The 18042-nt window shown below is 34.8% G+C and overlaps 2 protein-coding genes across 2 annotated transcripts in view; one reads left to right on the top strand and one right to left on the bottom strand.

Annotated features, from left to right (window-relative positions):
• Window positions 1-18042, top strand: part of Dpr1 (defective proboscis extension response 1) — a 363943-nt gene that overhangs the window by 168872 nt on the left and 177029 nt on the right. The window lies entirely within an intron of this gene.
• Window positions 5111-16243, bottom strand: LOC143342008 (E3 ubiquitin-protein ligase MARCHF3-like). Its single transcript, XM_076765489.1, has 6 exons — window positions 16056-16243; window positions 9850-9975; window positions 9511-9632; window positions 9179-9306; window positions 5317-5465; window positions 5111-5141 (listed from the first exon to the last, which is right to left on the bottom strand). Exons 1-6 carry the CDS (start codon window positions 16241-16243, stop codon window positions 5111-5113), a joined length of 744 nt encoding a protein of 247 aa, XP_076621604.1.

Genomic DNA, 18042 nt, shown 5'->3' with positions numbered 1-18042 from the left:
AAAGCATACACGTATAAATATTTTCTGTTGACATTTTCGTATCTATTAAACATAAGTATTATATTGACTTGTTGAAACAAATACCTTGAAAGAATTATTAATAGAAAAGTTGGGAAAATGTGCAAACGATGAGGCAAGCCTCGTTTAATTCGAGTGTTTACTAGATGTCGAATGTTAATGTATACGTAGCTTTCTTTCAACGTTTTCAACATTCATTCTACTTTGTACCTTAGTCTTCGTCTATTCCTTATTCATACGTAAAATATTACGGTGCGGACAGTCGATATTTCCCTCCAACTTCCCTCGTTGAATGCGCTTCTTTCACCAACTATAATGCAAGAAGGTTCTCAAAAACAATGTGGTCATTCATTCTCAAAAGCTCTGACCGCATTTCCTGGGAAAGCATTATTGCACTAACTTAGCTCTTAAACGGCGCCATAAATTGCACAGCTATTACTATCAAAAGTACTTCAATGAATCTTTGGAAAACTGTATATTTTGTAGTATCATTCGTACCTAAAACGAAATAAATCGTACCACGAGAATATCTACATTTGTTTTAGATTACTTAAACATATGACAATAAAAACAGCAATGTCTACAATTTAATCAATGAACTTCAACACTAGTTCAAGTGTACTCTATTATATATTAATTTTTCGGTTAGTTTGTTCAATTTTTAGATACAGTTTTGAACGTACATGCATTCAGGGAAATTCATGCAAGAAAATATATTACATATTAAGCAACAGTAACATACTTCTCTCCTGAGAGGTAAGATTACGCGTGGAACAATATTTCTTATTTACTATTTCCTGTACTCTAAACCAGCAGTTCATAAAGTCTAGCTTGCAGACTAATCCGGCCTTTGCATTAATTTCATCCTGGTCGCAAAATAAAGTTGAAAACAATTTAAAAAGGGAATATCGTAATATTCCACTAATTAGCAAGTCGATTGTTGTAGTGTTTCTGATTATGCAAAATTCGTGATTTTGTTACGTCGATGAAGTAGATGAATTTCACGCGTTGTAGGATCACGTCAGAAATTTTAGTAAACGTTTAAAGTAATGAAAATACACGAAAAGAGATTAATATTGTATACTACACACTCCATTCTATATATTAATCCCTCCAGGCTGTGGTAAATACGTTTTAATCCCTTGAAATCTATGGTCAGCCTCTTTTTTAAGGATTGGTGTGACCGCCTGTGCATTCTAGATATTAAAATGTCTCATATTTCATGTATTTCTTTTACGTCTTTCTTTTTCCCGTTTCACTTTCCAATACATTATAATTTGCTAACATTTCTATACAAAGGAAGGTTTCAGATACGAAGCACTACTTCGATGCAATTACTAATGCACGTGTTAAACTCAAAGCACTATAAATACCATATTTACTTTTAATTGTAACGTTTTTTGATAAACGAGTACTATTTTATTCGAAATTGTCATACAGATAAATATTTAGACGAATTTAAATTCGTTGACACGATAGGAATTTATAGAACGATATTCGCGAATAAAAATTAATTTCTTATTAATCTTTATTATCGTATAAATATACGTGCAGAGCTTACCGTTGTTTACACTCGATATCCGATCCATAGTTACGCGATGGAATTAAGATTTAATGCGAGTCGCCGTGCATCAACATTTTCAGACATTCATTCCAAAGCTTTGAAATAATGAATCTAAGCTCGAGTCCCTTCTGTTTATTGTATTTCTCAAACTGTCGTCGTTTGTCTGTGTACAGATTTAGTCAATAACGCGGCACGTGTCAAAGTGTCGGTGGTAACTCCCTATCGTAAGCGGCTCGTCTACGCGGCCATTAATTACACCACCTAATTCCGCGAATTGGTCATTAAGGATCAGCTGTTCCGCACTTAACGTCAAGCTAACCGCGCAGTTCACTTCGTCCCTGATCCAACGATAGTCAGTGCTCCTTCGTGCGACGCGGGACACTGTAATTGGTTTGTTGGAGCTTAACTAACTACCGGATAAAGTCGAACGAACCGGCCGACGTTTAAGCGCGGATTATCCAGAACGAGGTGAACAATATTTACTGCTAATTGCCAGGCTTTGGGTATCCGATTTATTTCCGCGATAAGAAAATTTGGCGAAAGCGCAGCTGGCCGTTGGATTTCTTTTTATCGGCTTTTGACGTGGTCCCTTTACGCTGGTTCGATTGCTTTCCCATTTCTGATTTATAATTCGATCGTTAGAATCGAATTTTCGCATATTCCAGCATTTATTCCTCGATATTTTCATTAGCTAGATGCAAGATGCACTTTTGATCGGACCAACCGTAATCAAAATTTGCAACAGTAATTGAAGGTTACTCGAGAGATGACAAACGATGAAAATATATCAAAAAGAAAAGTTGACTAACTGATAAAATATTCTAAACTGTGAGAAAAAATTCTTTCTCTACGTTTAAAAATGAAATTTCATTCCAAAAAATAATAGTGTAATTGAAAATGACAACGTGATTCTCGTATAAAGTTATCCAGGCCTGCTATTTCAGACGAAACTATGTTAATATATACATATACAGGGTGTTCGACCAACCCTGGCAAAAATTTTAATGGGGGATTCTAGAGGCTTCGTTAAACAGTTATTAACCTTGAAAGTTTCGACCGTACTGAATTTTTTTCTCGAAAATGCGCAAGATTTCGAAGGTATGTGTAATGACCAAAAATGATTATAATTGACCCCTGCAACCGAAAATAATTTTTTCAGAATTAATTAAAAATTTTTTTTTTCGTCGAAAAATTTAGGCACCTACCCCCTGTCGATTTTTCTTAAAAGTTCCTTTTTCATTTTTAGTAATTTCGTTTAACGCCCTACAGAAAAGTTGTCTAATACTTTTTTGTAGGTATCCATGAGCTCTACTTCAGAAAAAAGTTTCATTGAAATATATTCACAATTGTAGGAGTTATGACTGTTTGAAAATTAGACCATTTTTATGGGGTTTTTCTCATTTTGCGGGATCAAGGATCAACTTTCCGACTATTTTTATGATTGCTACATATTCTACACTAAAATACGCGGCGTTTGGCTTTTTGAACATTAAAATCGTCCAATCCGTTCAGAAGTTATGATGTTTTAAAGATTCGCATGAAAATTCAGTGAAACATATCGATGGTATGGTCAGACATTATATTTTCGGAAATGAATTTTTTTCTCGAAAGTGCGTAGGATTTCGGGGGTATGTGTAATGACCAAACATGATTGTAATTGACCCCCGCAACGGAAAATAATTTTTTTAGAACGATTTGAAAAATTTTTTTTTCGTCGAAAAATTTCAACACCTACTCGATTTTTTTTCTCGAAAGTGGGTGGGATTTCGAGGGTATGTGTAATGACCAAAAATGATTGTAATTGACCCTCGCAGCCGAACATAATTTTTTAAAGCACCAGAACGATTTGAAATTTTTGAATTTAATTGTTTATAACTTTTTAACGAAGCCTCCATCAACAAATTGGTATTCTTGATTTTCGTCTTATTTTGGCCTCTAGAATCCCACATTAGAATTTTTCCTAGGGGTGGCCGAACATCCTGTATAATATACTATAGTAATGAGGAAATATAATTTAAATTTGGATAATCGACCATCGTAAAATGTAATCTTTCTCGTCAGTGTTTTATTTAATTTATATAATTATTTATCGTGATTCGACGTGAACGCGTTCGTAATATTTTTATGCAAACTTCAATTTTACTTAAATATAAAAAAAACTTCATAGTACATGAGAATGCAACACAATAACAGAATTTAATTTTCAGTTTGCTCGGAAAGAAACATAAAAATGATATGTGGAAGCGAAAGGAAATTCAATTACGTAAAGTTACCTCGGATTCCTTAGTTCCTAGCTTCTGTTCCAAATCCAGGAACAAATTACTTGCTTTCCGAGCCACGTTTTCCACAATCACGGATACATGAATTTATTTTTGTCCTCGATACCTTGTTTTTCGCGTCATATTGTTTCCTCGAACGTTCTGTTTATACTACTGTCTTATTTTATTTAAAAATAAATATTTCTTCATTCTCCATAAATTCCATACAATACTACTATAGTAATTTACATGGCAATTACTATTTTTTATTTAAATTAAATTTTAAAACGTGTATTAGGAAAATGAAAAAAACCAAACAGGAACCGTTTGAAACAAGTATAAATATTGATATTCGTTTCTAGGTCATCCCATATAATGATATAATCTCGTCAATTTATACTTTTCATAGCAACGAATAACACAAAATTTTGGAAAGTCAAATTGTAAATTGTTTACGAGAAGCATATTAAGAAGAACATTTTGTTCGTTGGAATAATAACGAATTCTGTGTTGCAACGCGACCCAAATTAGTCTCATGTTATCCTTTAGTTGCACAGTTCTGTTTACTTATCCGTTAATCCCTGTACCGATTTCAGACCTCTTTCTGTCTCGAAACCTTTACATATTTCACGCGGCGTACGAAAGATTTAATCTCGCAAATGAGATCCAAATGCAGGTACACCTACGGCGATGCATTAAAGAGGTATATCTTGCCAGCTTAAGCACACCTCCTGCCAAGAAAAAATTAGCTCAGGCGAACGTGCCTGCGCAGAAGAAACGAAACTACTGCTGATCTAGCAATTAACTCACCTGGAATACTGCCAACTATTTATATTGCACTATTATCATACGTTTCGTTCCGAAGCTAGGCACAAACAACCATGGTTATCTCTGTAGTTTAGATGATAGTTGAACGAAAATGCTTGAACTTACTTGTTAGTCCTGCTGCAACGTTCTGTATCCCTGATACATTTGTTCGGCCTGAGACAAAATTGTAGGAGAAGCGTCATATCGACCGCGTTGCCTCGTAAAATATTCGATTTCTCGTTTGTTCGAATAATTATATTCATATTTCTCGTATTCAATCTCTTTAAGAATCATTGAACTCGAATTCAACCAAAATTGAAATAAACGACATATCGGATCAGGAGAAAGAATTGTTGTTTGAATATTCATACAAACTTATTTCAAAATAGAGTACTACTTCATTTTCTAATACGATTGTCCAAGATATAAACGGAATGATAGTACGACGAACTCCGATGTTTTGTCACTGACGTACCGAGCTGTCACTGGGGTATCTGAAAACATTTAATTGCAATTTTAAATATTTAAATGTTCCTAACGGTTTGTACCAACAACAAAGTAAAGAATTTTGTACGTGTATCTCGTGTCAAAAAAGAAATTAACTCGATCGAACGAAGAGTGTGATAAAAATCAGTATTTTTACACTCTCGAATTTCTACATTTACGAACCTGACGTCGCTTAACGGTGGACCGTTAGTCGTTTGATTTTCGAACCCTTGAAACGACTCGTTCGAGGATCGCCTGAATAGTTGAGGGTCCGTGATTAGCCTGACATTCACAGTACTCTTCCACCACCTGTACCAAGGCGACACCTGGTCCTGACGAAAAGAAAAATGAGCTCAGCGGAGAAAACGAAGGGAAAAATCTGTACAAGTAACCGTTCCACCTCGTCGATTTAAATTATCCGGACAGTTTCGGTTGTCACGGCCAAAAGACACTCTGCCCGATAAATTAGCCTTGAGTGTCTTCGAAGTGGCCAGACTTCAAGCTAGCCTGATCGAAAAGGGGGAAACTGATTCCGGACTGTCACGTATTCACGATAATTCTTAATTAAATGTGCACGGTCTGGATTTCGATTCGACTACCTGACGGGAATTGAATTTATGCAACCGGGAACAAGGTTTTGCTTGAAATTCTTGTCTCGTTTCTGTTGAGATATTCGTTCAGCTATGTGCTCCACGTTCCTCAAGGATCAATTAATCTAGTGCCCTCCTAATATTTTATTTTCGTTTATATCCTCCCACTGTAATTGTCTAATAGCTCGATCATTGCTCTAAACTAAATTTATTAAGAAAATAAATTTAATTCGTACAATTTTATCTATCGTTTATTGACTAAATCAGTCTCTGATTAATATTCGTATAAACTCTTTGAATAGTAAGAAAATTCAAAAGGATAAAGGGGCACCTAATGACTCATCTTAAAGCTACCATCAACTTGTAACATTTTTTGACTCTTTATTCATTTGAAGTTATAATTATTCGCCTTTCATATACCCTTCTGCGTTTCCTTACTTAACCATGGCAATTTTAGAGCAGTTTTTTCTTTGAAAACGCTTCGCGAAGGTGAAAAAAACATAGTTAAACAGTCTAGCAAAATTTTGTACTTCAAAGCGACCGTGCTTTTTACGCGCTTTTGCAATTACTTGGATATTTTCATCAACGTTAAGGACCTACTTTAGAGTTCCTTGATTACACGTCTTTACCTGCCGTCTTATTAGGGGAGGAAGTATTGTAACTGAGAAAATTTTTGAAAAGATTTCTTCTCTGAAGAACCGTGTCATAACTCCTGATTACGTGTTTGTCTTTCAATTCGAATTTCAATTGAAACTTTATACTTAAATTCCATATTCTAATTGCAAAATGTCATTCAATTTTCAACCAAATGGTCTTTGTAATTTCTCGGTTTTTCAAATACACAGAGAATTTTTCTTGAATTATATATATAATTATTCTGTATAAATAATTATTTTCCTGTATTAAAATTGTCTACTAAGTATCCATTAACGAAGTTTTCGAAACTTCGTTCTCGTAGTTTCTACATCAATATTATTCTGAAGATTTTTATTTATTTTCAAATTCTATAACAAGAATATTTTGTTAAACGTCTTACTTTTTTTTGTCAATTTACTTCAATATATTGACACAGAAAATTAAATCTCTCTAGGTAACAAGCTTTTAATAACAATTATTTTTTTTTTTCTAATTTTGTTACGTTAATAAAATTAACTTATGTTATTTTGTTATATTGATGAGTTACAAATGCTAGCGTAGATGTCAAATTTTCAATATAACAGTCTATTATTTAAAGGGAAACAATATATGTTGAGATTTTGCAAAATTCCATATTGTTTTCATTCACTTTGTATTTTTCTCATAGTCAAAACGTGATCAGGGGTTTTAGAACGCGATTCTTTTGCAATTTTCTTAATTGCAATACCCATAATCACAATTCTTGCTTCATGAGTTGGACAATGAAAAAGTCTAAAACGCATTTTCTGATATAATAAATAAAATTCAAGTGGATTGAATAACTATTTGTACCTCTCATTCCACTTGACCAGTATTTCTGCGTAGAAGAGACAGAACGCGAGGAAAGACCTCGGGTCAAACGCCTCAAAAACTGTCATCCCTGATTTAGATAATAAGCTGAGCGTGGATAGAAGAAAGGTGCATGTAAAGTGCATTATTGACTACCCTTCGAGTTCATTCGGTGTCGATCCATTTAGAACGCATCCCGTATGTTTCAACGCTATCAGTCTCTGGGCGTCTTTCATGTCATTTCCATGGCCGGAAAGAATGTGTCGTGAAGCGTTTGTTCCGGTTCACGTGGTTCGAGCAACATTCACGCAGCCAAGCGTTAGCTCACCTGTTTCACCTTTGCGCCGTGCATTAATGTCTCCGCTTCGAGGCAGGTTGTTATCTGGGTCGGCGGAATCGTGTCGCATAAACATAAACCACGAAAGGCAGTCGTGCAGCAGCCACAATGCAAAGCTGCTGACCTAGACCTGCCTCCGAGCTACTTTCAAATGCACCGTCTCCGACGAAATTCCATACGGTATTTTTACCCTTCGAACGAAACACTCGATACTCCTTTTGCAAAAATTCCGCGGAAAAACAACGGGACGCGGATAAAAATGTACGCTTCTCCTCCGGGACGAGAGACTGGGTTTCTTCCTACGAAACTCTCGATGACTCAGTGTTCGAATAAAATCTTAGCGATTTAAAGAAACGAATTTTGGCTTCTGTCAACGCGGTACGACATTTTTATTTTATTAACGCGAATTAACTCGCTCTAAATCTTGTGTCAAGTTTTTAAAAATGGTGCACGGTCTCTTATTATTTTACACATGAGAAGAATTTGTCATATTTGTCTGTTTTTCTATTTTATTGTAAGGCAAATAAATAAGAGATAATTCCACGGAAAGCACAGTGCGGTGTTACTACTTTTTAAAGAAATGTTTGGCTTCTGTCGACGCGCTACGACATTTTTATTTTATTAACATAAATCGTCTCGTTCTAAATCTTGTGTCAAGTTTTTAAAAATGGTGCACGGTCTCTTATTATTTTACACGTGAGAAGAATTTGTCATATTTGTCTGTTTTTCTACTTTATCGTAAGGCAAATAAATAAGAGATAATGCCACGGAAAGCACAGTGCGGTATTACTACTTTTTAATTTTTCAAGGAGGAACAAAACGAGTTTCATTATCCTCGAAATACTGCGACGCGACCCGGGCGCAAAATGTCTGCATATTTAAATGAAGTACGTCAGGCCATGATGAAAACAAAGGTGGCAAGTTTCAAGTTTCAGTCTGACCACCTCGTGGATGTACCAGATGGATTTAAAGTTGGCAAAAAAGAGCAAACTGCAGTACCATTAAGGGGATTACTCGCGGGAAGAATATGCCTTGAATACATTTGTGCAGAAAGTCTATTCGCGGTTGACACAAAAAAACTCCAAAAGTTTGGATTACAAAAGGTCATTTAGAGAACTTGTTAGTGGCCGTATTACTTCGTATTGCTACCTGCAGAGTGAACTGCCTAACTTTAACATCGTAATAGCCACCTCGAATCAACTATCGTATGTAAAATGTTTTTATACTGAAATTGTATTACCCTGGAAATTTTCTTCGCTATTGAATAAAGAGAAATCGGTTTGTTTGGCCAGGAACTGGTATATACACGGAACTTCGGTAAATTCGATAACAAAACATAAGCTAGATTCTGATAAAAAGTTCAAATCAAGCATTGCGGAACCAGCTACTTATTGATCGGTTTGTGTATTAATTAATACATTGTGAGCTATGCATATCCAATTGGATACACATCTATGTGGATCTAGAGCCCCACGTATATCAATTTGGGTAAACAGACGCTTCCCATTTCCGACCATTCGTGTGTAAACCGAGAATAGTGCTTTCACTTTATATGATATGTATTATATACTGTACAAATAGCGTTTATAAAGCAAGTATCACTTACCACTTCCATGGAGATATACGGTTTTAATTAAATTGTAGAGTTAATTACTTTTGCCAGTAAATAAACTGTTGTAATGTATCCAAGTACGACGATGGTCAGGAAAAACCATATGGCTCCTCTCGTCCAAAGTTTTGAAATTCCGATTTTCTTCCCTTCGATGACGAAATATTGCATACCTGCATTACGATATAAACAATATTATAATTAGTTTTCGAAAGGAGAGACGAATCGTTCGCTGCATTTTCAAATAAATTATTTGCTTCGGGGCACGCGAAAGTTGGAAATGTCGAAAGGAATATGTTTCGAAACGATTTTAACGTATCAAAAAGTTTTATCTGAATTCCACTTCGGTGATTCTTTCTTGTTACGAGTTAACTCACCTAAAAGACAAACTGTAACCAAACCCACCGTAACGACAGAAAGTAATGTGAAGATAAGCAAATCTGACTGGATGTTTCTACGATTCCTCGGATGACTAATCCATATTCTCAACGATTCTGGCCTGAAGGTTCCCATAAAAGTGATCACTATGCAAGTCGAAAACAAGTTGAATTTCATTCGTTACTTTTCAAATAAAATTTTATTTTTTTACAATTTAAAAGAGGGACGTATATTCTGTAATGCGTTTTCAAAAAATTTCAATTCCACAGTTTGGTTGTAAATATCGCGTAAAAAGTTTTAACGACTCATAAGTATTAGATAGAATATGCAATACTTACAAACGATAACGAGGTGTCTCTACAACATTAAATCGATAACGACACAATTCGCAGTAGGAACGGCACGTTTGATTCAACCATCTTTCCAAACAGGCCAAGTGTACGTAAGCCAATGTTCCTTTGCATCTGAAAAGGTTTGATTCATCATAGAAAAATATATCAGAAAGCTGGAGGTACCAAAGAAATAGCCATTGTAGTATTTCGTCTGTGTCATGCTTGAAATAGTTAAAATAAACAGTAAACGTCAAAACGAAAAAAAATAGTTAATAGTTTTCTCCGTTTACTATTGCATATTTTCCTAGCATCCCATATCCATTCTTAATTTTCAAGAAACATTATTCCATTTCACTCCGCTAACATATCAATTATGCAGTTCTCTCGAGAGTTGAATTTTCATTCTTTCATCGAGTCTATCGTGAAGTATCATTTTTCTCAGCCACAGCATGTCGGCAGTTAAAAATAATATTTATTTGTTATACGTACAGTAAGACACGAAGAATAATATAAAAGGTCCAACCTTCGATCAATCGGTAATCTTGAGAAATAATTTTACTAGATTCTTAGTAAGGAATTACCTCCATAATTCTTTAGCCGAATCGAGGATTTATTCAGTCTTAAGTCTTATGAACGTGTTGAACGTGACATTAAACGAATGTTCGTGCATACATCACCGAGCGTACTCGATTCGATTTTACTCTTTTATGCTATTCAGAATCCTTATATTTCACAGTAACATTTGGATAAGAAGGGAACTTCGGTAAGCTGGAAACTTACGAAGACAACTGTTTGAGCGACTTGCAACCCGATTTCTCATATTTTGCCCATTCGTTTTACGATTCTGTATTGATTTTACAGAAAGAACCTTCGGAATTATTCAGACACGTTTTCCAAACTATCCGTTCGCGCGTTAGAACCATTTCGGTTTTCTTACGAAACGCGCCCATTGAGCACGATAACTTTCGCGCGAGGTGTTAAAATTATGTTCCTACGTGAGGACTATTTCGCAGTCAGGTGAAGAAACGTGTCTGTGAAACGTATGAATAAAGTCGGTGAAATGTATGCTTAATTCGTGATACGACTGTTTTCACATGTTTGTCTTTACACAAGACTAAATTATAATAGCTCTAGTAATAATGATAATATCGAAAAGGAGGCAATTTTGCGCGAAAAAAGAAATTTGAAAACGTAGGATTAATTTTGCTCGTACAATGCTCCGTTTTCTAGATGATCGAATTTGAAAGTTCGTCATCTGATCATTATTCGCTATTTCTACTTTCACTGATGTTCGAATCGTACTTTATTGCATGCGTGTTTATTAAATTTAAAATGAAGTCTACTCTACACAGATGCATGATATTCTATAGAGATAGTATGAATACATTCGACCAAATCCACGATGCATTTAAGGGTTAAATAATGTTTTGATGTTAATGTCTCTTTGTGATTCGTACCGTTAAAGGTTTCATAATCGTACCAAAACTTGACACGAATGCGTTGATTGTAAAGGAAAATCCTTTTAATAGTATACGTTACTTCTTTATTTTTAAAAATTGCTCTATTTTTAATGTGGTACATTATTTACAAAATATAATATTTTTCTTTAAAAGAGGTCATTTGAAACAACACCTGGACTATTAATTCTCTAAATTATTTTAGCCCAATTTTGATCTTGAACTTATTTTCAACGAAAAAGAATATCATATTTTATCTATAAAATGGTAACAGATTGTTCCTCCTTCGCAATTTGAAAACATCAGTAGTTCCTGTGTTACTTTAAATGGTACTAATCTTAAGACGCTCGGTAAAAAAAAGGTTACATCTTGAGAAAAACGTTACTCAAGTGCTTTGGCATTAAAGCTCATGAAAAGACTTCTAAAGAACATCCGCAAAGTGCCTCGGTCTCGCAGTTTTGATGAAACTTCGTAGGCTTGTAGAATGGTCGAAAATAAGGGATACGTATTTTTTGTTTCAACTACGAAAACTCAAATTTACAGAATCAACTTACCCGCTCCTTTAAGTATTCCTGTTCCATTGTTATCTTGAAAGCACTGTTCATTAAAGAGTAGATATTTGCATTAATTCATTTTATGAACAAACTACTGTCGTTCAAAATAAATTTTTAGTGAGGGGTTATAAAAGAAGTGCAATTTCGAAATGTTTCAACTCGTGTCTGTGTCAATTTCAATGCGTCAGGTGCTGGAATTTATCATATTGCTAGCATTGTACGCGTTTCGAAATTTTCCTCGTCGTTCTGTGTCTCGCTAACGCGCAAGTTCAGTTTCGTTTCCTCCAATTGTTTTCTATATACTGGACGCATACTCCGCTTTCTAAATTTTCCATTGTGCATCCGTTTATTCGTGAAACTGTTCGCCTCACGCCATTTATTTGTACGTGTCCTCAAGTTGTCGGAAAACAATAGTAAACGGTCAATACTTTGTCACAATGAAATTTCCCAGTCCGCCGTATGCTATCATTGATCGGCCATAGTATCTGGTAAATTAGTTTCGGAACTATAGAATTTTTACTATTCTCGTTTCTGTACAATGAAACGCTGCTCTGTCGACACAATAGTTTGACGTTGGTATTCCTGATATTGCACAATATTTTTGCTTCTAACAATAATAATTTGAAACTCTTCTCGTATATTATTATATTGCAATTAATTTACAGTAAATACGAAAAGTTATCAAATATTATTTATCTACAAAGATAAGATAATAGGACGATTCGTTTGCAGATTGTTTGTAGGTCGAATGATATAATAGGTGTAATAATAGATACGGGATGGATTTTCTTAAGATTTATAGCTGATGCCTGTCCAATAGACGTCTGATCCAAGTCTAATCTAGATACAATTCGGATCAAACGCAGACCCCACGGGGAATCCATCGAAATCAAGCTAATCGCACTGACCAATTGCATAATCAAATGCAATCGAAGCACATACGTATCGCGGTTAAGCCCGTGAATAACACGTTCGACTGGATTGTTATTTTTGTTTAAATTTAAGATGTGTATAATCGAGGTTCTGCAATATTAGATTAAATATAATTTTTTTTTAACTCAGCGTATCTCAGAGTGTTTAGAATTCAATATAAACAAAAACGTTGACGTTAACGAATAACATAAATATAAATTTAAAAAATTACAGTTGTAATTGTCTACTCAATAAAGCACGTTACTTTGATTCATCGATTAACGGAGGGTTATTTTCAATTTTAAAAGAACAATCTTCAAAAGTAAAAAATAACGTGCTTGTGTTTAATTATGAAGATTGTAGGGGTTTCAATTTTCAATAAAGTTTGACGTAAAGACGTGACAATAGTTTTCTGTGCTCTCAATAAAAAGTATACACGTGCGCCAAACGGAGCATTTTTTGAGCAAACGGGCGCTTGATGTCTTGTTAAACGTACATCCTCCAGGTGACATTACAGTCAAGAATTCTATGGGCGATATAAACCATAGAGAGCGCGAAAAGAAATAGGTCACGCGATACGCGTATCGTTCCTCGAGAATTCTCTCGAGGATCCTCGTGAATTAAGTTCTTCTCAGAGAGGACACACAGAGAGGAACAGGTAGACGGGGAATGAGAAAACAGATAGGAAGAGAGCAGACGCGGGATATAGTTAAGAGAAACGGGGAGGAATGCAAGCGAACGGCAGAAAGAAGAAACCGGGCAAACGGGAAAGGAAACGGCGCGAATGGAAGAAAAAAAATGAGAAGACAGGAACAAAGACATCAGCCGCGGAACACCACTTAGATTTATTCGTATATTGAAAATACTGCAGGTGTCTCTTTTGACTTCAGGAGGTCGCGAAGATTAAAATTGTGAACCCTAATGACGTATTTATTATTTAATTAAGAATAGACATAGCAAAATTGAAAATTTGTAGAAGTGTCAACCTGAAAATAAATCCGGAGAGTAATGTTTTATTGTTAGAAGAATTTATGAAAAAGAAAAGAACGTTACGTTAAGGGGAAATCAATATACTTCTCAGACCTAACGGTTGAAATGATTTTTTACAATTTTAATTATTATATTAACCATATTATTAATACATGGTGCCAATTGTGAATCGCTCATCGTTGTAGCCTGCCATAAGTTGAGAGCTGTTTGTCATAATTCTTAATTGTCATATTGCCAAATCTAGTATACGTGTTGTTGTACATAATAGGATTTATAATCATGATTCAAAATACATATATGATCAATGCTTCCGCAACACCTGTTTTGACGTGATTAGTTTGTTACAGTAAATTCAGCTTTCAAATACGCATTAGCGAATTATATGTATATTTACATTTATCGGGGAATGTGCGCGTTTGATGTTATTGCGTTCAATAAATTTGAGATTACTATTCTCAGTGGGTTTATTTGCGCGCACGATTGTTTTTAGCATGAAAAGATTCAACGTATGTAACTTTTTCCTGAATAAACAGTAAACAACGCGTCGATGATGTATATCGTTGTCGTATTTATATATCGAACAATATATTAAAGTTTACTAAAAATATGTTGCATGCTGTAACTAAAATTTAGGGGACGAAAGTATATCCTCAAACGTCACCTGATACCATTTGGAAAATTACTGAACTGAAAAAGAATGTTTGTACCCTTTGTATTTTAATTTTGCCAACCCCTTCGAATAAGGATCCGATTGATCGTGTCACGAGACCACTTCAGAAAATCTGCAGTAATTTAATTTCGCCATTATCTGTAGTTTAACTGCGTTTAAATAATTTGCCGATTCATCTTGTAATTTGTTCTAAGTGCACGTGCGTATTTCCCCTACAATTAATTAAACAGTCATCCCACACAGAGGTGCTGCGATTGCGTATTAGAGGAACAAATTAATTCTAGTCGCTTCGGTGTCTTGGAATTTCAAATTATGTCGTCTTGTTAATTTCGATGCGACGTTTCAGCACAATTAATTAAGACGGTATGGCCATTATTCAGTTGACCTTTATCCGATCGAATTTAGCATCTACAGTTCGAAATTTATTTGTGAAATTGTTTTCGGAATAAATATTCGTTTGTACACATTGTACAATTTTTATATTCTTTGGAAGATCGATAACATTTATGTTTTTGAAATATTGGCATTCGCGTGATTTCTAGTTGCAATTATACGCAGTAAACTCCAATTAATAATATATTTATTTCTCAGGCAAATAATTCGTCGTGAATGCCAACACTTGACACGCTTCTCAGAATGTTTTTAAATAATTCGTACCTGGCTTTTATCCCTTCTAACTGAATAGGCTCCGCAAAAAAATTAAATTGTAACACGTTCGCGTTAAAAAATTTATGATAGAATTCACGATTTAATGAAAAAGTGAAATTATAGTCTCAATTTAGAAGTTTTTATGTATGTTCATATAAAATGCTTCTTCCAGTCAAATTTTAAATGTGTATAACTGTTTAGAACATACTTGTACTGTTTATTTTCTTTTTATTTAACGCGATCAACTAAACTCATGAAGCTAGCATAATTTTTAAATCACATACGAGTTGAAATTCATATTTTCATATTTTTAATTTCACATCATTGCTTTCGAATCTTTCGATGCAAATGTTGCATTGACAATTAGAGAAGCACAAGGTGCTCTTAAAAATGAATCGTTAGTTCAGAATTTAATATTTGTCAAAATACATTTTCAATAAAATTAGAAACTATTGGAATGCCTCTAAGTGAATCGATGGAATTATTGCAGAATATAGATCAAAATTTTAGGATCCTTCCTGGAATTTGCGGAGAGAACATTATAACAAAATGGAATGCAGTTTTAGCAAGAAATTCCGGTTACGAAACAATATTCAAAATTAGTGATATTTTACGAGGTCGGATTGTTAAAGAACCTAAAACAAATAAAGCATTCTTAAGCAAATTCAAGTATGCCCCAATCACATCTTGCAAACATTGAAAAATCACTCGTAGGATATTCTAATTTAAATCATAACTGATTATTATTATGTTTAAATAGTAAAATTATTTGAACATATCTCGAGTAAATTTTTGCATATTACTTGAGCATATGTGGCTTACATATTTTGACATATTTTATTGGCATAAACATCCCTAGTCTAATTATTAGATATTCAATTTCTGAAGTTCAAGTATTGTTTATAACGTGAACACCAAGGCGGATTTCGAGGCGTAGGAAGACGCGGCGAGCTTTGTAGAATGATAATGATGAACATTTACCTACAAGGCGAAATAAGGGGCTCCTTGGACGTGTTTGTGTGACATATTCGGCAGACGCTCGAACCAACCGAAACTAGACTGCGGGTAAGCCTCTGTTGTTGCTCGACCTCGAGAGACATTTGCTGCGTGTCGCAGTCATTTAAATTGCAGGATGCACCCTCGGGAACCGTGACCGGTAACATCGGCATGCCGCGCTCGTGATCCAAGTTAACTAGAATCAAAGAGAAGGACACACATGAGGTGGTGCATATGTATGATCCACCACGCTCCGTACGCGTTTGCGTTTACTTACACCCCATTCGACGTAATGGCACACATTCTGCGAAATGCACTCTGACCAGATAAATTGTTCGCGTTTATGGTTTAACTGTTCGGTATTCAAGATCATACTTTCGTAGAGAGCAACATTTACGGTGGGGGAAGTTTCGTTAATCACTAGAGAAAGCGTAGCATATTTGAATTAAACGACGTTAATAGTTTTCTAAACACTTTGATATTCCAAATTACCAACAGTATTCAAAGTATGCTGTGCTTCCTCCAAGTGCGTATGCAGGGTGTTCATCCCTGGGAAAAAGTTTAATGGGAAATTCTGGAGGCCAAAATAAGACGAAAATCAAGAATATCAATTTGTTGATTGAGGCTTCGTTAAAGTTTTTAAAGCATTAAATTAAAAAATTTCAAATCATTCACGAAAAAATTATTTTTGGTTGCGGGTGACAATTACAATCTTTTTTGGTGAATAGACTTACCCTCAAAATCCTACCCACTTTCGAGAAAAAAATTTGAGTAAGTGCTGAAAGTTTTGGGTGAAAAAAAAAGACTTTCGAATCATCTTGGAAAAATTATTTTTAGTTGCAGGGGTTAATTGCAAGCATTTTTGGTCAACGGACATACCCCCGAAATCCCACTCAGTTTTAAGAAAAAAATTCCTTACCGAAAATCTATTGTGAGGCCAGAAATGCTACCCTGAAATTTAATGCAAATCTTTAAAACGTCATAACTCCTGAACGGATTGAACGATTTCAATGTTTAAAAAAGCAAACTACGCGCATTTTGATGGAGAATATGTACAAATCGCAAAAATATTCGAAAAGTTGGTCCTTGATCCCGCAAAATGAGAAAAACCCGATAAAAATGGTCCAATTTTCAAACAGCCATAACTTCTACAATTGTGAATATATTTCAATGAAACTTTTTTCTAAAGTAGAGCTCATGGGTACCTACAAAAAAGTATTATACAACTTTTCTGTAGGGCGTCAAACAAAATTACTAAAAATGAAAAAGGAATTTTTAAGATAAATCGACAGGGGGTAGGTGCCTAAATTTTTCGACGAAAAAAAATTTTTTCAATCTTTCTAAAACAATTATTTTTGGTTGCAGGATTCAATTACAATGATTTTTGGTCAATAGACATGCCCCCAAAATCCTACGTATTTTCGAGAAAAAAATTCCTTACTGAAAATATACTGTATGGCCGGAAATGTATCCTTGATTTTCGTCTTATTTTGGCTTCTAGAATATCCCATTATAATTTTTCCGAGGGTTGGCCAAACACCCTGTATACACAGGAAGGTGTTTTGCATGAATTTTGAGGTATTTTTAAATGATGAGATGTGTTGGACATTGAGGGCTACTTTTTCGAATTTGTATCCACCTTTATCTAAACGTTATAAAAAAAAAAAGAAAATAAAATCTGATGGGAAAAATAATTGTCCCATTTTGGTGACCTGTGTCGATGTTTGCGTGGTTCACTAAATGTTTAATTTGTCATGGTTGCCTTCTTCACGCTGTGTGGTAGATCGCTATTAGAGCTCTCACGAGACCTGGCTTGGATAACGTTGTAGTGGAATCTAACGAAGCCTTGAGTGGTCAATGGATGTTGTTATAGCTATAGTCAGTGTTATATAAACTCAGTTTGCAAATGAATCTTTACATCTTCGAAGTCATCCTTTCAAGCACCAAGCTACTCGATATGCATTGCATGAAT

The sequence above is a fragment of the Colletes latitarsis genome, chromosome 5 (assembly GCF_051014445.1).
Source record: "Colletes latitarsis isolate SP2378_abdomen chromosome 5, iyColLati1, whole genome shotgun sequence".
Classification (NCBI taxonomy): Eukaryota; Metazoa; Arthropoda; class Insecta; order Hymenoptera; family Colletidae; genus Colletes; species Colletes latitarsis.
Note: the sequence above shows the minus strand (reverse complement) of the source record. Positions and strands in the feature narration are given on the sequence as shown.

What these genes read in the sequence shown, in the direction of transcription:
- LOC143342008 (XM_076765489.1), bottom strand. Translation starts at nt 16,243, where the DNA reads ATGCCGATGTTACCGGTCACGGTTCCCGAGGGTGCATCCTGCAATTTA. An exon ending in CCCCTTATTTCGCCTTGTAG is followed by an intron (nt 9,976 to 16,055) that starts GTAAATGTTCAT and finishes AAACCTTTTCAG; the next exon opens with ATGCAAAGGAACATTGGCTT. An exon ending in CCACCGTTAAGCGACGTCAG is followed by an intron (nt 5,142 to 5,316) that starts GTTCGTAAATGT and finishes AAATGTTTTCAG; the next exon opens with ATACCCCAGTGACAGCTCGG.